Source organism: Vulpes lagopus, chromosome 16, assembly GCF_018345385.1.
Source record: "Vulpes lagopus strain Blue_001 chromosome 16, ASM1834538v1, whole genome shotgun sequence".
Taxonomy (NCBI): Eukaryota; Metazoa; Chordata; class Mammalia; order Carnivora; family Canidae; genus Vulpes; species Vulpes lagopus.
Window position 1 is genome coordinate 53773449 of NC_054839.1, and position 18485 is coordinate 53791933.

At 36.7% G+C, this 18485-nt stretch overlaps 1 protein-coding gene across 3 annotated transcripts in view; it reads right to left on the reverse strand.

The window, feature by feature from the left end:
• Positions 1-1690: 1690 nt before the first annotated feature.
• EPSTI1 (epithelial stromal interaction 1) overlaps positions 1691-18485 on the reverse strand; it is a 91537-nt gene continuing 74742 nt past the window's right edge. For all 3 annotated transcript variants that reach the window (XM_041731359.1, XM_041731358.1, XM_041731360.1), the window contains 3 exons: positions 14420-14493; positions 8883-8982; positions 1691-2229 (listed from right to left, as the gene is read on the reverse strand). In XM_041731359.1, coding sequence (XP_041587293.1) covers positions 2221-2229; positions 8883-8982; positions 14420-14493 — 183 coding nt within the window. In that variant the 3' untranslated portion in view covers positions 1691-2220. The remainder of the gene's footprint in view (positions 2230-8882; positions 8983-14419; positions 14494-18485) is intronic.

Below are 18485 nucleotides of genomic sequence, written 5' to 3' on the forward strand. Positions count from 1 at the left end.
GGTGGTGGTGATGTAAATTAGCTCATCCACTATGGAAAACAATATGGAGCTTCCTCAAAAATTTAAAAATGAAACCACCATATGAGAAAAGAAAAAAAAAGGAAAGAAAGAAAACCACCTTATGATCCAGAAATTCCACTATGGGGTATCTACCTGAAGAAAAAAACCATTAATTTGAAAAGATATAGGTACCCTATGTTCATTACAGCATTATTCACAGTTGTCAAGATGTGAAAACAATGCCTAAATGCCCATCAATGAATGGATAAAGGCAATGTGGCAAATAAATATATATACATATATATTTGTATATATACATATATATTCCATATATGTATCCAATCATTATATATATATTATGTATATATAATGTGTGTTATATACACACATACATTATATATATATGTAATGTGTGTGTGTGTGTATATATATATATATACACACACACACACAGGGCAGCCCCAATGGCGCAGCGGTTTAGCGCCGCCTGCAGCCGGGGGTGTGATCCTAGAGAACCGGGATCGAATCCCAACATCGGGCTTCCTGCATGGAGCCTGCTTCTCCCTCTGCCTGTGTCTCTACCTCTCTCTCTCTGTGTCTCTCATGAATAAATAAATAATATCTTAAAAAATAAAAAATATTAAAAAAAAAATACACACACACAATGGAATACTACTCAACCGGTAAAAAGAATGAAATCTTGCCATTTGTGACATGAATGGAACTTGAGGGTAGTATTCTGAGTGAAATAAGTATGATAGAGAATGACAAATACTGCATGGTTTCACTTATATGTGCAATCTAAAAACAAAACAAACAAACAGCACTGAGGCGGACACTTGACGGGATGAGCACTGGGTGTTTCTCTGTATGTTGGTAAATTGAACACCAATAAAAATTAATTTAAAACAAACAAACAAACAAAACTCAAAATACACAGATAACAGACTAGTAGTTGCCAGAGAAGTTTTAGGAAAGTAGGGGAGTGGGTGAAGGGGATCAAGAAACACAAACTTCCAGATATAAAATAAGTAAGTTATGGGAATATAATGTACGGCATGGGGAATATACCAAGTAATATTGTGCCAACTTTGCAAGGTGGTAGATGGTAACCAGTGGTGATCAGTTTGCAATGTATACAAATGTTGAATCACTATATTATACACCTGAAACTAACATAACATTGTATGCCAATTACATATCATTAAAAAAAATTGTCTTACTTGCCCAGCTGTAAAAATTTGCTCTTCCAACCTTCATTCTAAGACTAAATGCAATGCTCTCCTCTATACCATAGAGTTCGGCCTAGAGCATAAAGCATGGAAAACCAATATTTTTGTACTCTAAGGTCTATAACTTGGTTAAAGGGCATAAAAATAGAATAGGAAAGCCTACTGAATTATCTATAGGAAATAGGTTGCATAGAGAAAAGACAAGTTTCCAAACCATACATGGTAACTACATTTGTATCTAGTTGATTTTTAGGTAAACAATGGCCTTTCAGGGAATTAACTGCCTGCTCTGAAAAACCAGAGGCATAGTATTAGTAAGTAAATCAATATCAAAGGCAGATCCAATAGTGATTGCATTCCTACATTTGATGCATATGGACTATAAAGAAGAAAATAAAAATGAGACCCATCAAAAGAGAAAAACTCAAGAGCTTTTCATTAAAAATAAAAACAAAGCATTTATATAGAAGTATTTCAAAATTTATTTGTAAATGTAGTTAAAAGACTATAAAAGATTTATCATTTTCTTTTGCCCAAGTTTGTACCCCGGATTGTGTAGAGCTTAAAATCTAAAAAATGCCAAAGCTTCCCCAAACCTGATCTGAGAATTACATAAGAATAAGCTGCTTAAAGAGACAAGCATGTAGCATCCAAAGCTCTTGCAAGTGTGAGACTATCAAATGATTCCCTCCTTTTTCATCAGACTAACGTTGCTGTAATTATGCTTCCAATAACATGTGAAACCAATGAGGAAAATAGTGTAAAATTCCACTGGTAGTAGAAATTTAATATGAGCTTAGCAAGCAGCTCCTGCGAACACCCATAAATAATGACGGAAAAACTGGTCATCCTCAATTGTTCAGCTGAGTAGGTGGGCAATTTGAAGTCAAGGTAAAACAGCAAGGGTAAACAAAGTAGCATCAAGGAAAAGCATCAAGTGAGGTCCTTCAAGGTCAGTTGACAAAGGACAGATGTAAGTAAATATTTCTCACACATCCTGGAAGAAAAAGAAAACAAAAATTAGTATAAGCAACAAAACAAAATTCAGAGCCTTTGTTAAGTACAAAATGAAGTTCCTTCAAAGAATGCTCTTTACTCTCTTGGGCTTAAATGCCCATTTTTTAATGATTTGTCCCAGTGACACGTTTTAATTTTCAAGTCCCATTGCATTGGATTCACAAAATAGTCTCTGTCAACAAAGTAATGGCTTGTTGAGTGACAGCTCATCAGCTGTGTTCTTGGAGATAGGTTAACATGGGTCAGGAATAAGAGTGTTCACAGATACTGTCACCCACCTCCATGGTTACAGCAAGGACAGGACAAACACTGTGAAGCAGAACAATTTAAATGGAAATGTATGGATTAGAATGGACTTGTATTATGCAGCAGAAAGGTGACTTCTAAGGGGTACCTCGAGGAAGGGAGATAGACCAGAGGGAGATAGACTAAATGAGTCCCCTCCACCCCTCACCCTGTGCAAAGGGTCAAGAAGCCTCCATCAAGCCTCCCAGAATGCTGGGCAATGTTACACTTGGGATTCAGACTATTGCTGTTCTAACATTCTGGGAAATTTAAATCTCAGGTTGCCTCACAGATTCATGGCAAATGCACAACCGCCCTTGAAGACACCAGATTTAGGGTTCCCACAGCATTTCAAAGGGTCTCACCTACTGGTGTCAGAGAAAAGAGAAATTGAAGTGATTCTTTCAAAGTGTTACCCGAGTTACATCATGAAAAGTAGTAGAGGAGACTAGAAAACCAAAAGTTTTTTTTTTTTTTAAGATTTTATTTATTTATTCATGAGAGATACAGAGAGAGAGAGAAGCAGAGACACAGGCAGAGGGAGAAGCAGGCTCCATGAAGGGAGCCTGATGTGGGACTCGATCCCGGGACTCCAGGATCACGCCCTGGGCCGAAGGCAGGCGCCACACCGATGAGCCACCCAAGGATCCTCACCAAAAGTTTTTTAATGTAAAGATAATTTTAAATTATCAAAGAATATATAAATGTATTTATATATTTATACATATTTTTATATATGCATTTATATATTTATATATGTATATACACACAGAGATTAAGGAATATGAGACAAATGTGATTTAAACTTTAAAAGACTGAAAGATAAATATCAATCTAATTTGTCTACCTAAAATACACTTATCAAAGGCCTACTCCTTAAGTGTTTATATGATGTACCAAGAAACAAGTTTTTCTCTCTTTGGCTTTCATCATTGTTTTGTTGTATTTTCTGTCTTCCTCCTTTTCTTCTTCTTCAGCTTTGTACAGATTCCAGTAGTTCCTCCAAGCCCCATCTGTGAATTCTCGTTCATTCCTAGGGGAGCTCCGGTGTCATTTATCAACTTCCAAATAAATGACACAGCCTAAATATATTATGCATACTAAACTTTTGTCCACTTGTTATTTACAAAACATGTTCAGGATAAAATCTTCATATATGGCTTCTCTTCTTTCTTCTGGATGGTGTCCTTTGATGAACAGATGTTTCATTTTAATGTATATTTATTGTTTCTTTTTGGTTTATACTTTGGGTCTTACAAAATCCACCCTAGTTCACGGTTATAAACAGTCATTTTCTTCTAAAATTTGAAAAGTCCTCTTTTCTATTTACAAGCCTTAATCCACCTCCTGTTGATTGGTTATGATTTCATGCAGGTACTCAGCTGTCCCAATAGCATTTGTTGAAGAGGACACTTTCCTCCAATGATGTGCTTTGCCTTCTGTCATATGTCAGAATTCCAGAAATGGTTGGCTGGGTCTGCCTATGCCTATTCCAGACTGTATTAAATGTTCAAGTCCCCACACTTACTTCTTTATTTTTAGTAGTGAATTGGTTATTCCCGGTTCTTTGCTTTGATTAGAATTTAATTAAATCTATAGATTATGACAGGTCATTCCGATCCTTATCCATTAACAAAGTATAACTTCATACATTTATTCCTTAAGGTATTTCTTTAAAAATTGAGGGGGATCCCTGGGTGGCTCAGCAGTTAGGCACCTGCCTTCGGCCCAGGGCATGATCCTGGAGTTCCGGGATCGAGTCCTGCATCGGGGTCCCTGCATGGAGCCTGTTTCTCCCTCTGTCTGTGTCTCTGCCTCTCTCTCTCTTTCTCTCTCTGTGTGTCTCTCATGAATAAATAAATAAAATCTTTTTTAAAATGTACATATTTTTTAAAGGTTGCATTGCCTTCTTGGTTTTATCTTTTTATTAATTTTCTGTTTATTTGCAAGGTATAGACATGACGTTTATATATATATTGATCCCATATCTACCAACATTGTTGTCCTCTTATTCTAATAACATAAAATCAATTCTTTTGGATTTTTCTGAGTAGATAATTGTATCATCTGTGATTTATAAATGTTTCTTTTCCTTTCAACCCTTGCATATGATTTAAAGGAAAAGCTTTTGATGTATTTCTATTACAGATTTTTTGCTCCCTTTATTAGCTAAAGAAATATCCTTTCCATTTCTCCTTTCCTAGCAGCTTTTACCACAAATGAGTATTGAAATTTATCAAATGTTTTCTCTGTATCTACTGAGATGATCATATGGTGTTTCTCCTATAATTTATGAGGTAAATCATCTCAGTTTGCTTTGTTTTGTTTACTCATTTGTGATAAATCAAGCTTGCATCAGGGATAAGTCCAATTTGATAAGGATATATTATGCTTTTTAAAGAAATTCATTATTGAATCTGTCAAAATTTTGTGATTTTTTTGAATATGTTTATGAGTGAGCCTATATCCATATTTCTTCGTATAGTCTTTGTGTGAACTTGATTCAAGTTATATTCACTTGCTTATATATTCTCCTTTGGGAGAATATCTTCTTTTTTCATTTATCTGGAAAAATTTCTAGACATTTAGAATTATCTGGGGTTTTTTTAATATTTAGTAGAGCTTTTCTGCAATATGTCTCAGCCTAGTTTATATATTTAGAAAAGACAGTGACAAATTAATTTAGATAGCGTTTGTATCATTTTGAATTCCCACCAACGACGTGTGAACAGCCCTCCCCACAGCCTTGCCAACAGAGCATACTGCCAATCTTTTGTTCTTTTGCCAAAATAATAGATGGGAAATGGTATTTTGATTTAGTTCTTAATTTGTGTACCTTTTATTGTGATGAATTCATTGAGTGCTTTAATTCCAAAGATTATGTTTCTTTATTCCTTGAAGTTCTATTTTGTTCTTTTTCAAATCTTCTTGGTCGTCGTTGTCTCTTGTTTTTGCTCATTGTTCAAAATCCAATATTTATTCCATCAAATGTCTTATATATAGCTATTTTAAATTCAGTATATCAAATCATTTGGTTCTAAATCTTTGTTGTTTCACCAACCCTCAATCACAGCCACCTGTTTCCTTGTGCTTGTGCTAAGTTCCAATCACTGTCTTATGTTTGGGGTATATCAGTGAACAAAACAATCAAGGGCCCTAACTGATGCAACATGGAACACACATTACCACAGGAAGAGACTAAGAGTAAACAGTAAATAATAGATAAAAGCAAATAATGTTAGAAAGGTATGTTAGAAGTTGCAGAGTGCCATAGGAAAAAGAAATAGAGCCCAGAAAAAGGATGACTAGACCCCAGGGATGAAGGCACAAATAGCAGCATTAAATATGGCAAAGGAAACTTCACTGAGGTGGAATCCAAGAAAATGCTTAGAGAATAAACCATATAGAGATGAGTATAGAGGGAGCAGCTGGGCAAGGGCTATAAGGTTAAAGTAGTCAGTTCTTTAAGTTTTCAAAAAGCAGCAAGAAAGCTAGTGTGGCTGGGAGGAATAAAGAAGAAGGGCAGTGCTAGGAGAGCTCCAGAAGGATAAAGTGGGCTCTAGGTCAGGAAACACGTGGTAGGCTATTGTACAGATTTCAGCTTTTAATCCATGTGATTTAGAGAGTGATGGGGGCCACTAGAAGATTTTAAGCAGGGAGGTAACAGGATCTGGCTTCTGTGTCAAAGCGATCACTCTCATATTGAGAATAGGTTGTAGGTGGTTAAGTGTAGAAGCAAGGAAACCATCTAGGAGACTATTTCAAGAATCTAGACGGGCACTAATAGAAGTTGGAAGCAGGATAGTAGTGGTGGAGGTAGTGAGAAGATGCTGCTTTGTACCTATTTGGAGAAGTCAAGAAGATTTGCTGACGGATCAAATGTGAGAGATGTGAGATGGGTTATATCAATATATGAAAGGAAAAAGCACAGATGGAGCACTCCAGATAGAAGGAATCCAAGGTTAACTTTTAGACATGGTAAGGTTGAAATGTCCATTAGACATGCAAGTAGAGATACTGAGTGGATAAATGGATATGCAAGTCTGGAGTCAAAGAAGAGGTCAAGGCTGGAATTAGAAATGTGGGCGTTTTAAGCATATAAATGGTATTTAAATTCATGAGAATGAATGAGGTCCCAAGGTGTTAAATGAACATAAAGTTCAGAAGGTGATCCTACGTGGATCTCTGAGGTGCTCCAATGTGGAGAAGACAGCAAGATGCAGGGGATTCAAAAGGAGAATGGAAAGGAGTAACCACTGAGATTGGTGGAAACCCAGGAGAGTATAATGCCCCAAAGCCAAGTAAACAGTTTCAGAGAGGAGGGAGTGAATCATTGTGACAAGTGATACTTTTGATAGGTCAAAAGATGAAGACTGAAAATAACCACTGGACTATGTAATATGGACATTATTGTTACTGACCGTGACAAGCGCATTATGGTTAGACTGCTAAAGTCTAAATCAGGATTTAAATGAGCCTATGAGAAACAGAAGAAAGAAATTACAGACAGCTAAAGGACAGATATCTCTTGAAGTTTTGCTTGAAAGGGGAACAGAGAAACAGGACAGTAGCAATAGGAAGAGGAATATCAATACAATTTATATTTTTACCATATGCTGATGGGAATTTTCTAGCTCAGATGAACATTTGACGGTTCACGACAGAGGGGAGTAGGGTTAGAACAAAGTCTGCAAAGACTTTGTTAGAACAAAGAGGTAAAGATGTCTGAAGGGAGGTGCAGGTGGGGGCCTGAGGAAGCTCTCACCTTTCTGTCACTGCTTCTTTCAGTAAGGGAAGAGCTGATAACCACTCTGGACTTGGACAAGACTGTCCTACTAAGGAAACTTTAATATCCCTCACTCATATGGGAAAATGATGTTCCTTTCTTTTTATCCATGAAGAATCTAAGCAGAGATTTACAGCCCATTTCCATAAGGCCTCTACATCTCACTTCCCTAAGACCTACCAATAGTCAGTGGTGAACCAGATTTCCAAATCCTCATTCCCTTAACAGCAGTCCATGTGATGTTCACTTACTCTCTCCCACATCTTCCCCTCAATCCCAGAAAATTTTCTAAGTACTTTCTAACTTTCAAGAGTTGGTAAGTAGAGGAGAAAATGTGCAGAGTTTCCAAGTCCCGTCCAAAATCCAAGTTTCAATCATGTCTCACAACTTATAAATTCCATGAACTTGAGTAATGTCTTCAAGTCACAATGCCCCATTTTCCACATGACTCCAAAACACATATTCTTATGAAGAAGTCAGTAATTTGTAAAATGTAACTCATGATGCAAAGATACTGTGTTTTGATTCTTTTCTCTCTCTTCCATGTTGTCCCTATTCTGAATGTATTCTGAATGCCATAGTGATACACATGAGTATATATTGTGGATACACATCCAGTATGATTCCTTGCAAATATGCCTACATTAATTATATATATATACATATTTTTGTGAAATCTATTCAATTTTTAACTGCTAAACCCCTTTTAAGAAAACATGCATAAGACTTCCAACAGATTGTCTTCTCAAAAATTATCTTTTGTCCATCAAGTATTTATTAAAGGGTGATCTCTAGAATTTCCAGCAAGCACTTGGTTGTTTTGTTGTATTTTACCAGTTTAAAGACTTCTATCTGCTCCATTTTTTAGTAGGTACGTAGGCACTTGGGCTTCAATTAGATTATAAAACCCACTATAGATAGTTTTGATTCTATACACATTGCAAAACCTGCAATCATATACATTCCAAAGATTCAGTGCTGGTTCAATGATATATTGTGCACGCAAAACACATTAAGCACATATTATAACACAAGTTGCAAGATTTTCTTCACAGAAATCCATCAGGACATTTCATTTCCAAAAAGGACCTTTTGCTGTAGGGTTTTTTAAAAATCATTTTGTAGTGAAAAATTAAATACCGGTTTCTTTGATGTGCTAGTTTCACTGGAGGAATATATTGCTAGAGAATGCTTACTATTTTTATAACCATATTACACTTAAAATCTTCTTGAAAAAAAAATTTCATTTGTTTTTGTTGTAGGTCTGGGCAAGGGGTGATAAAAAAAAAATCTTTATAGGCCAGGCAATCACACTGAGAACAAAGGGCAGGTGTCATTTTTTATTGTGATTGGCCAGCACTGAAACCAGGACTTTCTCCCTCTCTCTAGAAACTATTGTGGAATTTACAGTAATCACCCTGGCTGACCGCCCATCACACAGCTGAACAGCACACCAAAAAAATAATACCCTGGGAGAAGGCCACAGCATATTTTTTAAATTCTCATTGTTTTTACTCTTCAACTTTGAAAGATTTTTTTTTAAGAGAAAAGAAAAAACTCACCCAGCTGTTACCACTATTCATATTCCAGTGGCCTCCAAAGTGCTCCAAGCCACCTGGTTGACTTTTGCCTTGGAGCCGGTCCAGAAAAACATTATTTACCCTTTAAACAATGAAAAATGTGTATAAGTGGAAAGCTTGCTACAGGGCTGAGAGATTTTTTGAGAACCTAACATGCTGCATGAACTAACTCTGGGGATTGCTTTCCCCCCTCAGCTTAGAAGTAATCTATAGAAACTTCTTTTCACATTAACCAGATGACATGCTGTTCACAGCCCTTTGCTGGAACTGGTGCCAGTTGTGACTCCTACCAAAGGGGGCACAATTCTGAACTTCAGAGCTTCATTCCTTCATCTTCTACTAGTTTGGCAATAGCCTTGTTCCCCAGCAACCACCCCCCCACCCCTGCCCCAAGCCTTGCCATGTGTGAACTCCAGAGGCTGAGGAGAGGGAAGCTTCAGCAAGACCTAAAACATAAAGAGGAACCCAAAATAGCTCTGTGGCAAGTCATTACGATGGAGATGTCCCTCCCATGTGCCCTGTCCCCACTGCCAGTCTTGCTAAAATCCCGTAAGTGAAAAGTAGAGGGAAATGGGAAGAGAGTATAAGAAATGGGAAACATCCAAAGAGGGAAACTCAAACTTTCAAAAGGAAGAATAATAAATAGATCTTTCCCTGATGTTTGGTCATACCTGCAGCAACCAATTTCAGAAATTAAGGTTAACACGTGTAAGGTAAAACCTTAAGGAGAGGCAAGAAAATGATTATAGTAAAGGTCAGAATAAGAGTTAACTGTAGGGTAGTGGTTATATTCTATTTCTGGAGCTGGCTACGTGGGTGTTCACTCTGTAATTAATCATTCTAAATATCTGTTTCGTGGACATTCCTGTGGGTTATATACTACAGCTTTTAAATTTTAAAAAGTAAATTAAAGGCAACACCATGCCCCAAGTTGCCTATGTGTGGTTAAGTGGAGTCAAGGACGTGGAAGCTGGAGACTCAGCACTGTGATCTGTACCCTATGATGTCAACGGATTACTGAGGAACAGTGTCATTAAGACCATAAGCTTCTTGGCAGAAACACGGTGCATAAACACGTGCATAACAACAGCTCAGTATATGTTTATGGAAGGAAGGGGAGGCAGGACCCAGTCCCAGCCTCCTTTTTGATCGTGAAGATTGGCAGAAAGTGGCCGCAGTGGGTGGCTATAAGTCAGTGACTGAGAGATTTGGGAACTTTGAAGAAAAGGACTGCCGGGTGGCAAAGTCAGAGGCTGGGTTTGTTTTGTGCCTGTCTGTGCTTGTTCAGTGCCAGCTAAAATGCCAAGTGCATGTTGACCCAGATTGATCTCTGGCTTATTGGATTATTGTTTTCTCAATAACTTCTAGTCCCATAGACAGTAGTCACATCTGAGTGATTAGAAAGTTTCTTTCTCCCTTCATCATAAAATATACCTGAGTGCCATATTCTAGTCAGCCAGGTTTGCTGCAGAGTGTGATGTTTATGTCATCTTTTCTAGACCTCTCAGCATGCAGAGAGAACAGTTTCTTACTCAGCCAGAGGCCTGAATATTAAGAAAAAAGCTGACCCTTAAAAACACAGTTACCCTACAATCCAGTAACTGCCCTCCTGGGTATTTACCCAAAGAATACAAAAAATGCTAATTCAAACATGCACCTCTATGTTTTTTTGTAGCATTTTTACAATAGTCAAACTATGGAAGCAGCCCAAGTATCCATCAACAGATAAATGGATAAATAAAAGGTGGAATGTGTGTGTGTATGTGTGTGCATGGAGTATCACCCAACCATAAAAAAGAATGAATCTTGCCATTTGCAGCAACGTGGATGGAGCCAAAGAGTAGAACACTAAGCGAAACAAGTCAGTCAGAGAAAGACAAATACCAGATGATTTCACTCATATGTAGAATTTAAGAAACAAAACAAATGAGCAGGGCGGGGGAAAGAGAGAGGTAAAACTGAGAAACACAGTCTTACCTATAAAGAACAAACTGATGGTTGCCAGTGGGGAGGTAGGTGGAGGGATGGATGAAATAGGTGACGGGGATTAAAGACTACACTTATCATGAGGAAAAAGACAGAAAGCTGACCCGGATTCTCCTTAACCACACAACCAATGGTATTCTGGATTGCCCATAAACCTGGGATTGTTTTCATCTAGTCTTTTTGTCAGTTAGCGGTGATGGGCTTTCCTTCAACAGTGCTCATCCACCCCACATCCAAACCACTAGAAGTCTAGAGTTGACTCTATCCACTAAGCACATCCTAAATTCTTTCCCCAATTCTTTTCATGGCCACCATTCTCGTCCAAATCACTATCTTCTCTCATCTTTTTACTTCCACATTAATATATAATTATAAAAGGGATCATGCCTTGCTTCTACTTAAAACCCTATGATTTTCCATTAGTCTTTTAAATGCTTTATTTAAATTCAATTTAATTAACATATAATGTATTATGGATTTCAAAGGTAGAGTTCAGCCATTCATCAGTTTCATATAACACCAAGTGCTCATTACATCACATGTTCTCCTTAATGTCCATCACCCAGTTACCCCATCTCCCCCACTCCCCTCTAGCAACCCTCAGTTTTTTCCTAGAGTTAAGAGTCTCTTATGATTTCCCATTAGTCTTAGAATAAAATCGCTGGCTTACAAAATCTTGTTATTTTCTGGCTCCCACTAACCTCATTTCATCTTACTCTCTTCCTTACCATCTATAATCCAATCACTTGAGACTCAGAAAATACAACTCATTTCCACTTTAGGACCTTTGCATTTTTTCCTATAGTTTAATAATAAGGGACATCTAAGTTTATGTTTTGGACCTCAGTCTCTATGTGACTGTCTCTTGTCCTTTGATGTTACCTCTTCATGGAGAAACTATCACCTCCAGTCTCTCCCCTCACAATACATATCATTGTCTGAAATACTCTTGTTGTTGACTTGTTGACTTCTGTTTTTTTCCAAATTGAAATTTCCATGGAGTCAGGGATATTCTCTGCCATTTTATGCCTATTCCCAGTGCCTAGAACAAAACCTTTATGGAGTGTGTCCTGATATGTAAAAAGTGAATAAATGATTCATCCAGGTGCATGGTCCCCACATCTGCCTGCTTCTGTGCCTGCAGCTACATCATGAAACCACCAATGGTGGTGACTATAGGCTGGAAAACAGCCCAATGTCCACTGCTGTCAGTTTGTTCCCACGCTGTGAAGACAGATGGCTTGTCATGTACTCAGGTGGTATTATTCACTTTTGAGCGTCAGTTACTAAGAGGACAGCAGAGTGGGTTCAACCAGAGATCGTAGGTAGTAAAGAGTTTGAATTTTCAATAGGAATTGAGAAAAACAAAGAAAAGAGAAAGCACCAGTTCATGCTTTTGTTTACTAGTGTTAGAAAGTACATATATTTTATTACTGTCAAACCACTGCTCTGGATTTTCTTCTAAGGGTTAATATGGATAAAAACTATTATTTAAGAATAGGTCAAGTTTCTGTAAATCAACTCAGTCAACTCGTTTTCAGCTCATAGTCCAGATCTTTTCAAACCCTTGACCTACATGCTTTGTCTTTTCTCTCTGAGGTTTCGACTTTCTTCTCTTACTCAGAAAGTTACCATGGGTCAGGTTCAGGTGCAGACAGGCTCAATCAGTACAGGATGCATTGAAAAGCTTGTGAGGAATTCCAGAAGCTTTTATTATAAAAGTCAGAGTTGATTTTTCTGCTATGTCAACTTTTAAATAGTAGAAAGCATGCTGTCTTTTTAATTCTAATAAAATTATGTCCCTGGTGATAATCTAATTTATGGCCCCTACACACACACACACACACACACACACACACACACACACACAACTAGTGTTGCTGCCCTCAGCAGGAATGGTCACAGCTATTTTATTCATTAAAAGACTACTGAATATTTCCATATAACATGCAAAAACTCACTGTAAACGCTGAAGAACAATATAAACATACACTCTCCTCAAAAACTGAGAACATAAAATGTGTTTAAAAATTTGATCAGTTGTCTCAAAACTGGTTACTCAGGTTATTACCCAGAGAGATTTCCTCTTAGAATAAATTTGCATCTAAATTTAACTAGAGTCAATCAAAAGAAAAAATAAGGTGTAGAAAATAAATAGCCCCACCAATATTTAGGTATCCAAAATTATGGAAATAAACTTAAATAATGAGGCTCAAGTTTCCTACAACAAGAAATTAGTCCTTTCCACCTCTAATCAAATAATTTGCATTTTCATTGGATGCCCATTGAAGATGAATTTCTTAGCAATAGGGCCTATTAATGTAACACACCGCACTATCTTTAAGATGCTTAAAGTTTTACAATCTAATCAATCCTCAGAAATCCAGAGAAATAACTGGCTACTACTAAAAACCAATGTTAAAGAAATGCATGATCAGGTTTTTTAGTAGGAAGAATTTTTAAAAAGAAAATGAGAAAAATCAATAAAAGAATAAACTATTTTATAACCTACTTTATTTTTTAAAAATAGGGAGCAGTAACTGTTATCAAAAAAAATAGCTTAACTAGTGTATCAGAGTTTTTGGTGTTTTCTTTTAATTGGAGAAAACCACATAAATTCACACTTGATATTTTAAAACTATTTTGGCTGGACTATGGAAGCAGAATAATCCAATCGAAAAAATATGAGTACCTATCTATAGTTCACAGCTCCAGCAGAATTTGGAGCTTCTTAGCACTCTGTAAAGTCTCAATTGCAAAATGAAATCACCACAACTAAAAAATACACATTAGCAACAGTAGGAAGGTTAAATGTATAAGCGAAGCCACTCAATTTCAAAAGAATTTGCTCTTTTAGATCATGAAAGCCTTTACATTAAACTCTTCTCCTGAGATCCTCACGATCACTGCAATAAACTCAGATAACCCTAGTGCCCCCAGGAAAATCCTGGAATAATAGTACATATGGCAGGTTATTTGCACTGGCCCAACATCAATATATTTTATCAGGTACTCTTAATGTCTGTTATTTGGAATAAGAGAGTACCTATAATGTTAAAACTTGCTTAATGGTTCTATTTTAAGATATTTTTCCTAATACATTAATCAATATAAAATAGTTCTTGTCTGACCTTCCGTATTCAAGTATGAGTATCTCACCATCTATATGATTTCAATTATTCTAAAGTTGTCTACAAATAGTAAAAGATCATCTCAAAGTATTAAGATACTTTGTCCCATGGGGGGCAAATTAAGTATAACCTAAATAAACAAATAGTTTGACAGCAAGATTACATTTTCTAGTGTGAATTTATGCCACCTATCCAGAAAAACTGGATATTGTATGTGTATGTATGTAGCAGTTGGCATCCTCCCATCCGTACCATACCCCAATCACATAAAGATTAAAAAGGTAATATATATTCCAAAACCATACTTAATATATGACTATAGTGTTTTCTTAAAACATTCCAAAAACTTTATAGGTTATTGTTTTCATCAAGGATGCTTATTTTATTATTAGCTATTTATACCTCCTGTGTTCAGCTTGGTGGATCTTGGTTCTTGCTTCCTCCTGTTGCTGTTGGTTAAATTCCAGTAATTCACTCTAAGAACAATAAGAGTTTTAAAATATGGCTTTCAATTAACATGGTTGTATAGAAGATACTCAAATCAATTACATATTTAACCTCAGCTGGTATAATATTTCATTTTTGAAACTTTTACTTAAGTACCATTTCCATGTGAAATTATTGCCTTACATAATTAGGTAGCAAAAATAATCGTGCCTTGGCCAAACAATAGCTCTGAGAGTATGAAATTGTAAGATTAAAAAGCCCATGTGCATACTCAAGATATTAGGCTTCATAGTACAACATACACAGAGACAAAGACAATGTGAGTTAAACTCACCTGTGTCTTACAAAGGAAAATCAAATCAGTTCTTCAAGAAATGTCACATCATACTATTTCCTGGTATTTTCTTTAGCATTTCTTTCCCAACAAATTGATAGCAGCTTACAAAAAAATGTTGGACTCGATTCTGCAGTGCAATTCCATTAGTAAAACATCCTCAATCCTGGGGAATAATCGACTTACCTATTATTGACTAGTTACTTCTAATACCAGCAGAACTTTGGACTCCCTAGAGGGGATACTTTGCTTCAGGTAGGAGATCATGTTACTACAGCCAAATCTCTGCTTCTGACATTTTGATTATTTTCCTAGAAGAGGCAACTTCCAAACTTAGTTACTCTGTTTATGGTATTAAGCCAAAGAACTAGGTGCCAGGATTGCTCTAGTATTCAACTGCCTTCCTTGAGGCAGGCTGATTTTTAACCTCTTTTCAAAGACAAAAAAAAAAAAAGGCAGAAAGAGAAGAATTATCATGACTGTGTCATAAGTTAGTGCCTGAGTCAGAGGATTTTCTGGTAGGGAAAATATTGAGACATCTTGATAAACACATGTCAACACTATAACTTTTTAACCACAAAATGTCCTTGATGAAAACTATAAAATGAATTCAAAATTCAGATTGACTTTTCTTAAGTTTTTTCTTAAAGATTTTTTTTATTTATTTATGAGAGACACAGAGAGAGAGGCAGAGACACAGGCAGAAGGAGAAGCAGGCCCTGCAGGGAGCCTGATACAGGACTGGATCCCAGGACCCTGGGATCATGACCTGAGCCAAAGGCAGACGCTCAACCACTGAGCCACCCACATGCCCTAGATTGACTTTCTTTCTTTCTTTTTTTTTTTTTTTAACTACAAGGGCCTTCCAACATTGCATAACCCCCATAACAAAGAGACTGGTTTCATATACTGTGACATTCAAAATATATTACTCATCAGTCCCTAAAGCACGTTATTTAATTCCAATTGCTATCTGGTACCACCACTAAGGGAAGAAGTCAGTGTTTCCTAAATAATTGAATAATATTCACTCAACCATTCTACAGGCATTTATGTACTAGATGCCAAGCCTTATGCTAGAGGTTGACTTTCCTACAATGGCATAAAGTCATTTATTTCATTTTAGTCACTATAGTATACGAACATAGTTTTAAACGTCTAGCAAGTAATAGAGCTACTTATTAGTACTACCAAGGCCTATACTAAAAGAAAAGAAGCTCCTGTCCTCCCCATCAACCCTAGAATCACTTTCAATTCCTCTGTGTGGTTTCATCTGTCGATTACCTCCTTAAGAGTATGCATATCCTGCTATTTCTTAACTTTGAAAAAACATATTATCTTTTGCCTTCCTACCATGGAAGATTTAGGTCTCTATTACTATCCCCATCCCAATCCCAACCTCCCCTCTCACCATCCTCCGCCCTCATCCTTACAATGTTTTCCAAAGTTTAGTGTGGCAGGGGAGGGACTCTGGGTGTCCTACTCTCTTTAGACTTCCAAGTCATCCTCATCTTTCCAACGCCAGCCCTGGAGGTACCAGGTGCCTCCAGTTCCTGAACTGCATCAGGACTACAGGACTACTTCGACTTGCACCTTACTAGTTCTTGCAAATGAGTTCTAGCTTTTCCCACTCTACATTTCAGTTTCTAAAATTCTGCTGATTCCTTTTCTTTACTGCAGTCTCCAATCTATTCTTTTGTTCTTACTGGCTTATGGCTTTAAATAAAAAATTTCTGTGGGGGACACCTGGGTGGTGCGATCTGCTAACTGTCCAACTCTTGATTTCAGCTCAGGTCATGAGATGGAGCCCCATGTGGGGCTCCACGCTCAGTATAGAGTCTACTTGAGATTCTTTCCCCCTCTCCTGCTTGTGCTCCCTCTCTCCCTAAAATAAATAAATCTTTAAAACAATTTTCTGGGATCCCTGGGTGGCTCAGCGGTTTAGTGCCTGCCTTCAGCCCAGGGCCTGATCCTGGAGACCCGGGATTGTGTCCCACGTCGGGCTCCCTGCATGGAGCCTGCTTCTCCCTCTGCCTGTGTCTCTGCCTCTCTCTCCTTCTGTGTCTCTCATGAATAAGTAAATAAAATCTTTAAAAAATAAAAAATAAAATAAATAAATAAATTTTTCCTTCAATAGAGGGGAAGGGAGAAGAAATGGGCAGGAAATATCAGAAAGGGAGACAGAACATGGAAGACTCCTAACTCTGGGAAACGAACTAGGGGTGGTGGAAGGGGAGGAGGGCAGGGGGTGGGGGTGACTGTGTGGCGGGCACTGAGGTGGGCACTTGACAGGATGAGCACTGGGTGTTATTCTGTATGTTGGCAAATTGAACACCAATAAAAATAAATTTATTATTTAAAAATATTTTCCTTCATCATCTTTTTGATGGACTTTAAGAAGAGAGGGACTGGAGATAAGTAAATGAAATATTTTGAAGGTTCAATGTTTAACCAGAACTTAACATTTTCCAACAAAAATTCTACCAGAATTCTGTTATTTGACCTTACAATAATTCCTAAAGATGGGCAGGTAAATAAAGATTATTATTTGATGAGTTAATGAATAAGTAGAGAGTATGCTTATTTTATAGATGAGGGAACAAGATCAGAAACTCAGTTTAGATAACTTATCAAGAGCTAAATGGCTCATTATTAGCAAAATAAAGACTAAAGCTTAGACTTTGTATCTAATCTCCTTTAAGATGTATCCAAAATAGGCAGTTAAGATTAACTTGTCAGTAGTTCATCATACTCAAGTATAAATGCCAGAAATATAGCACCCATTTACACTCAAAAGTTCTAGCAGAACATATCTAGCCAAAATTAAACTCTTTTCTCAAAGGATGCTAATTCTTCTCACATGCATTAACCTACTTCTCCAAGGAGTAATTTATGATATCCAGTCTATCCTAAGCTTAATAACATGAACTCTGAACAAATTAAGTTCTCAGAAGACAAAGATAAAAACTATAAAAGGCATATATTCTGGGTATATATGACTATTATTACATATTTCTTTAAAATATTTTTTTCAGTCTTGGCAAAAGGGATCCCGTAATTCATCTGGAAAAAATTAATATGCAATCATAGCCATGAAAAAAAGAAGAAGAAATTAGGGAGAATCAGCTTCTCCAAATATTTAAACCTATCATGAAATTTTAGCAATTGAAACAATTTAATTGCATTCAGGAATCCCTGGAAATGTAGTTTACCTCCAAGTTGTATGCCAAATGCATGCATAAGAGACAATTCAATGAATGAAGAACTAGCTAACTATTGTGAGAAAATTAAAGCTGGATTTTTTTAAACATAAAAATAAATTTTATAGAGGTCTAAGATTTAAGCTTAAAAGATGGAACCATAGGAGTTTCCAAAGGAGGCACGGGTACATTTATTTATAAATACAGAGCAAGGAAGGTTCAGAAATAATAAAGGAAAAGGACTGATAAATTTGGCTGCATAAAAATTCAAAGCTTCCATTGGGAAAAATATCATAAACAAAATAGAAAACAAACTTAATTTTTTTATAAACATATAGACTAATTCATTCATTCATTCATTCATTCATTCATTCATTCAGCATCTGAGTGCTTATTATGAGCCAGGCTTGGATCTATGTGACAGGGATACAATAATGAATAAGATAGAGGAGGTCCTTACTCCTTAAGAATTTCTACTTTCAAAAAA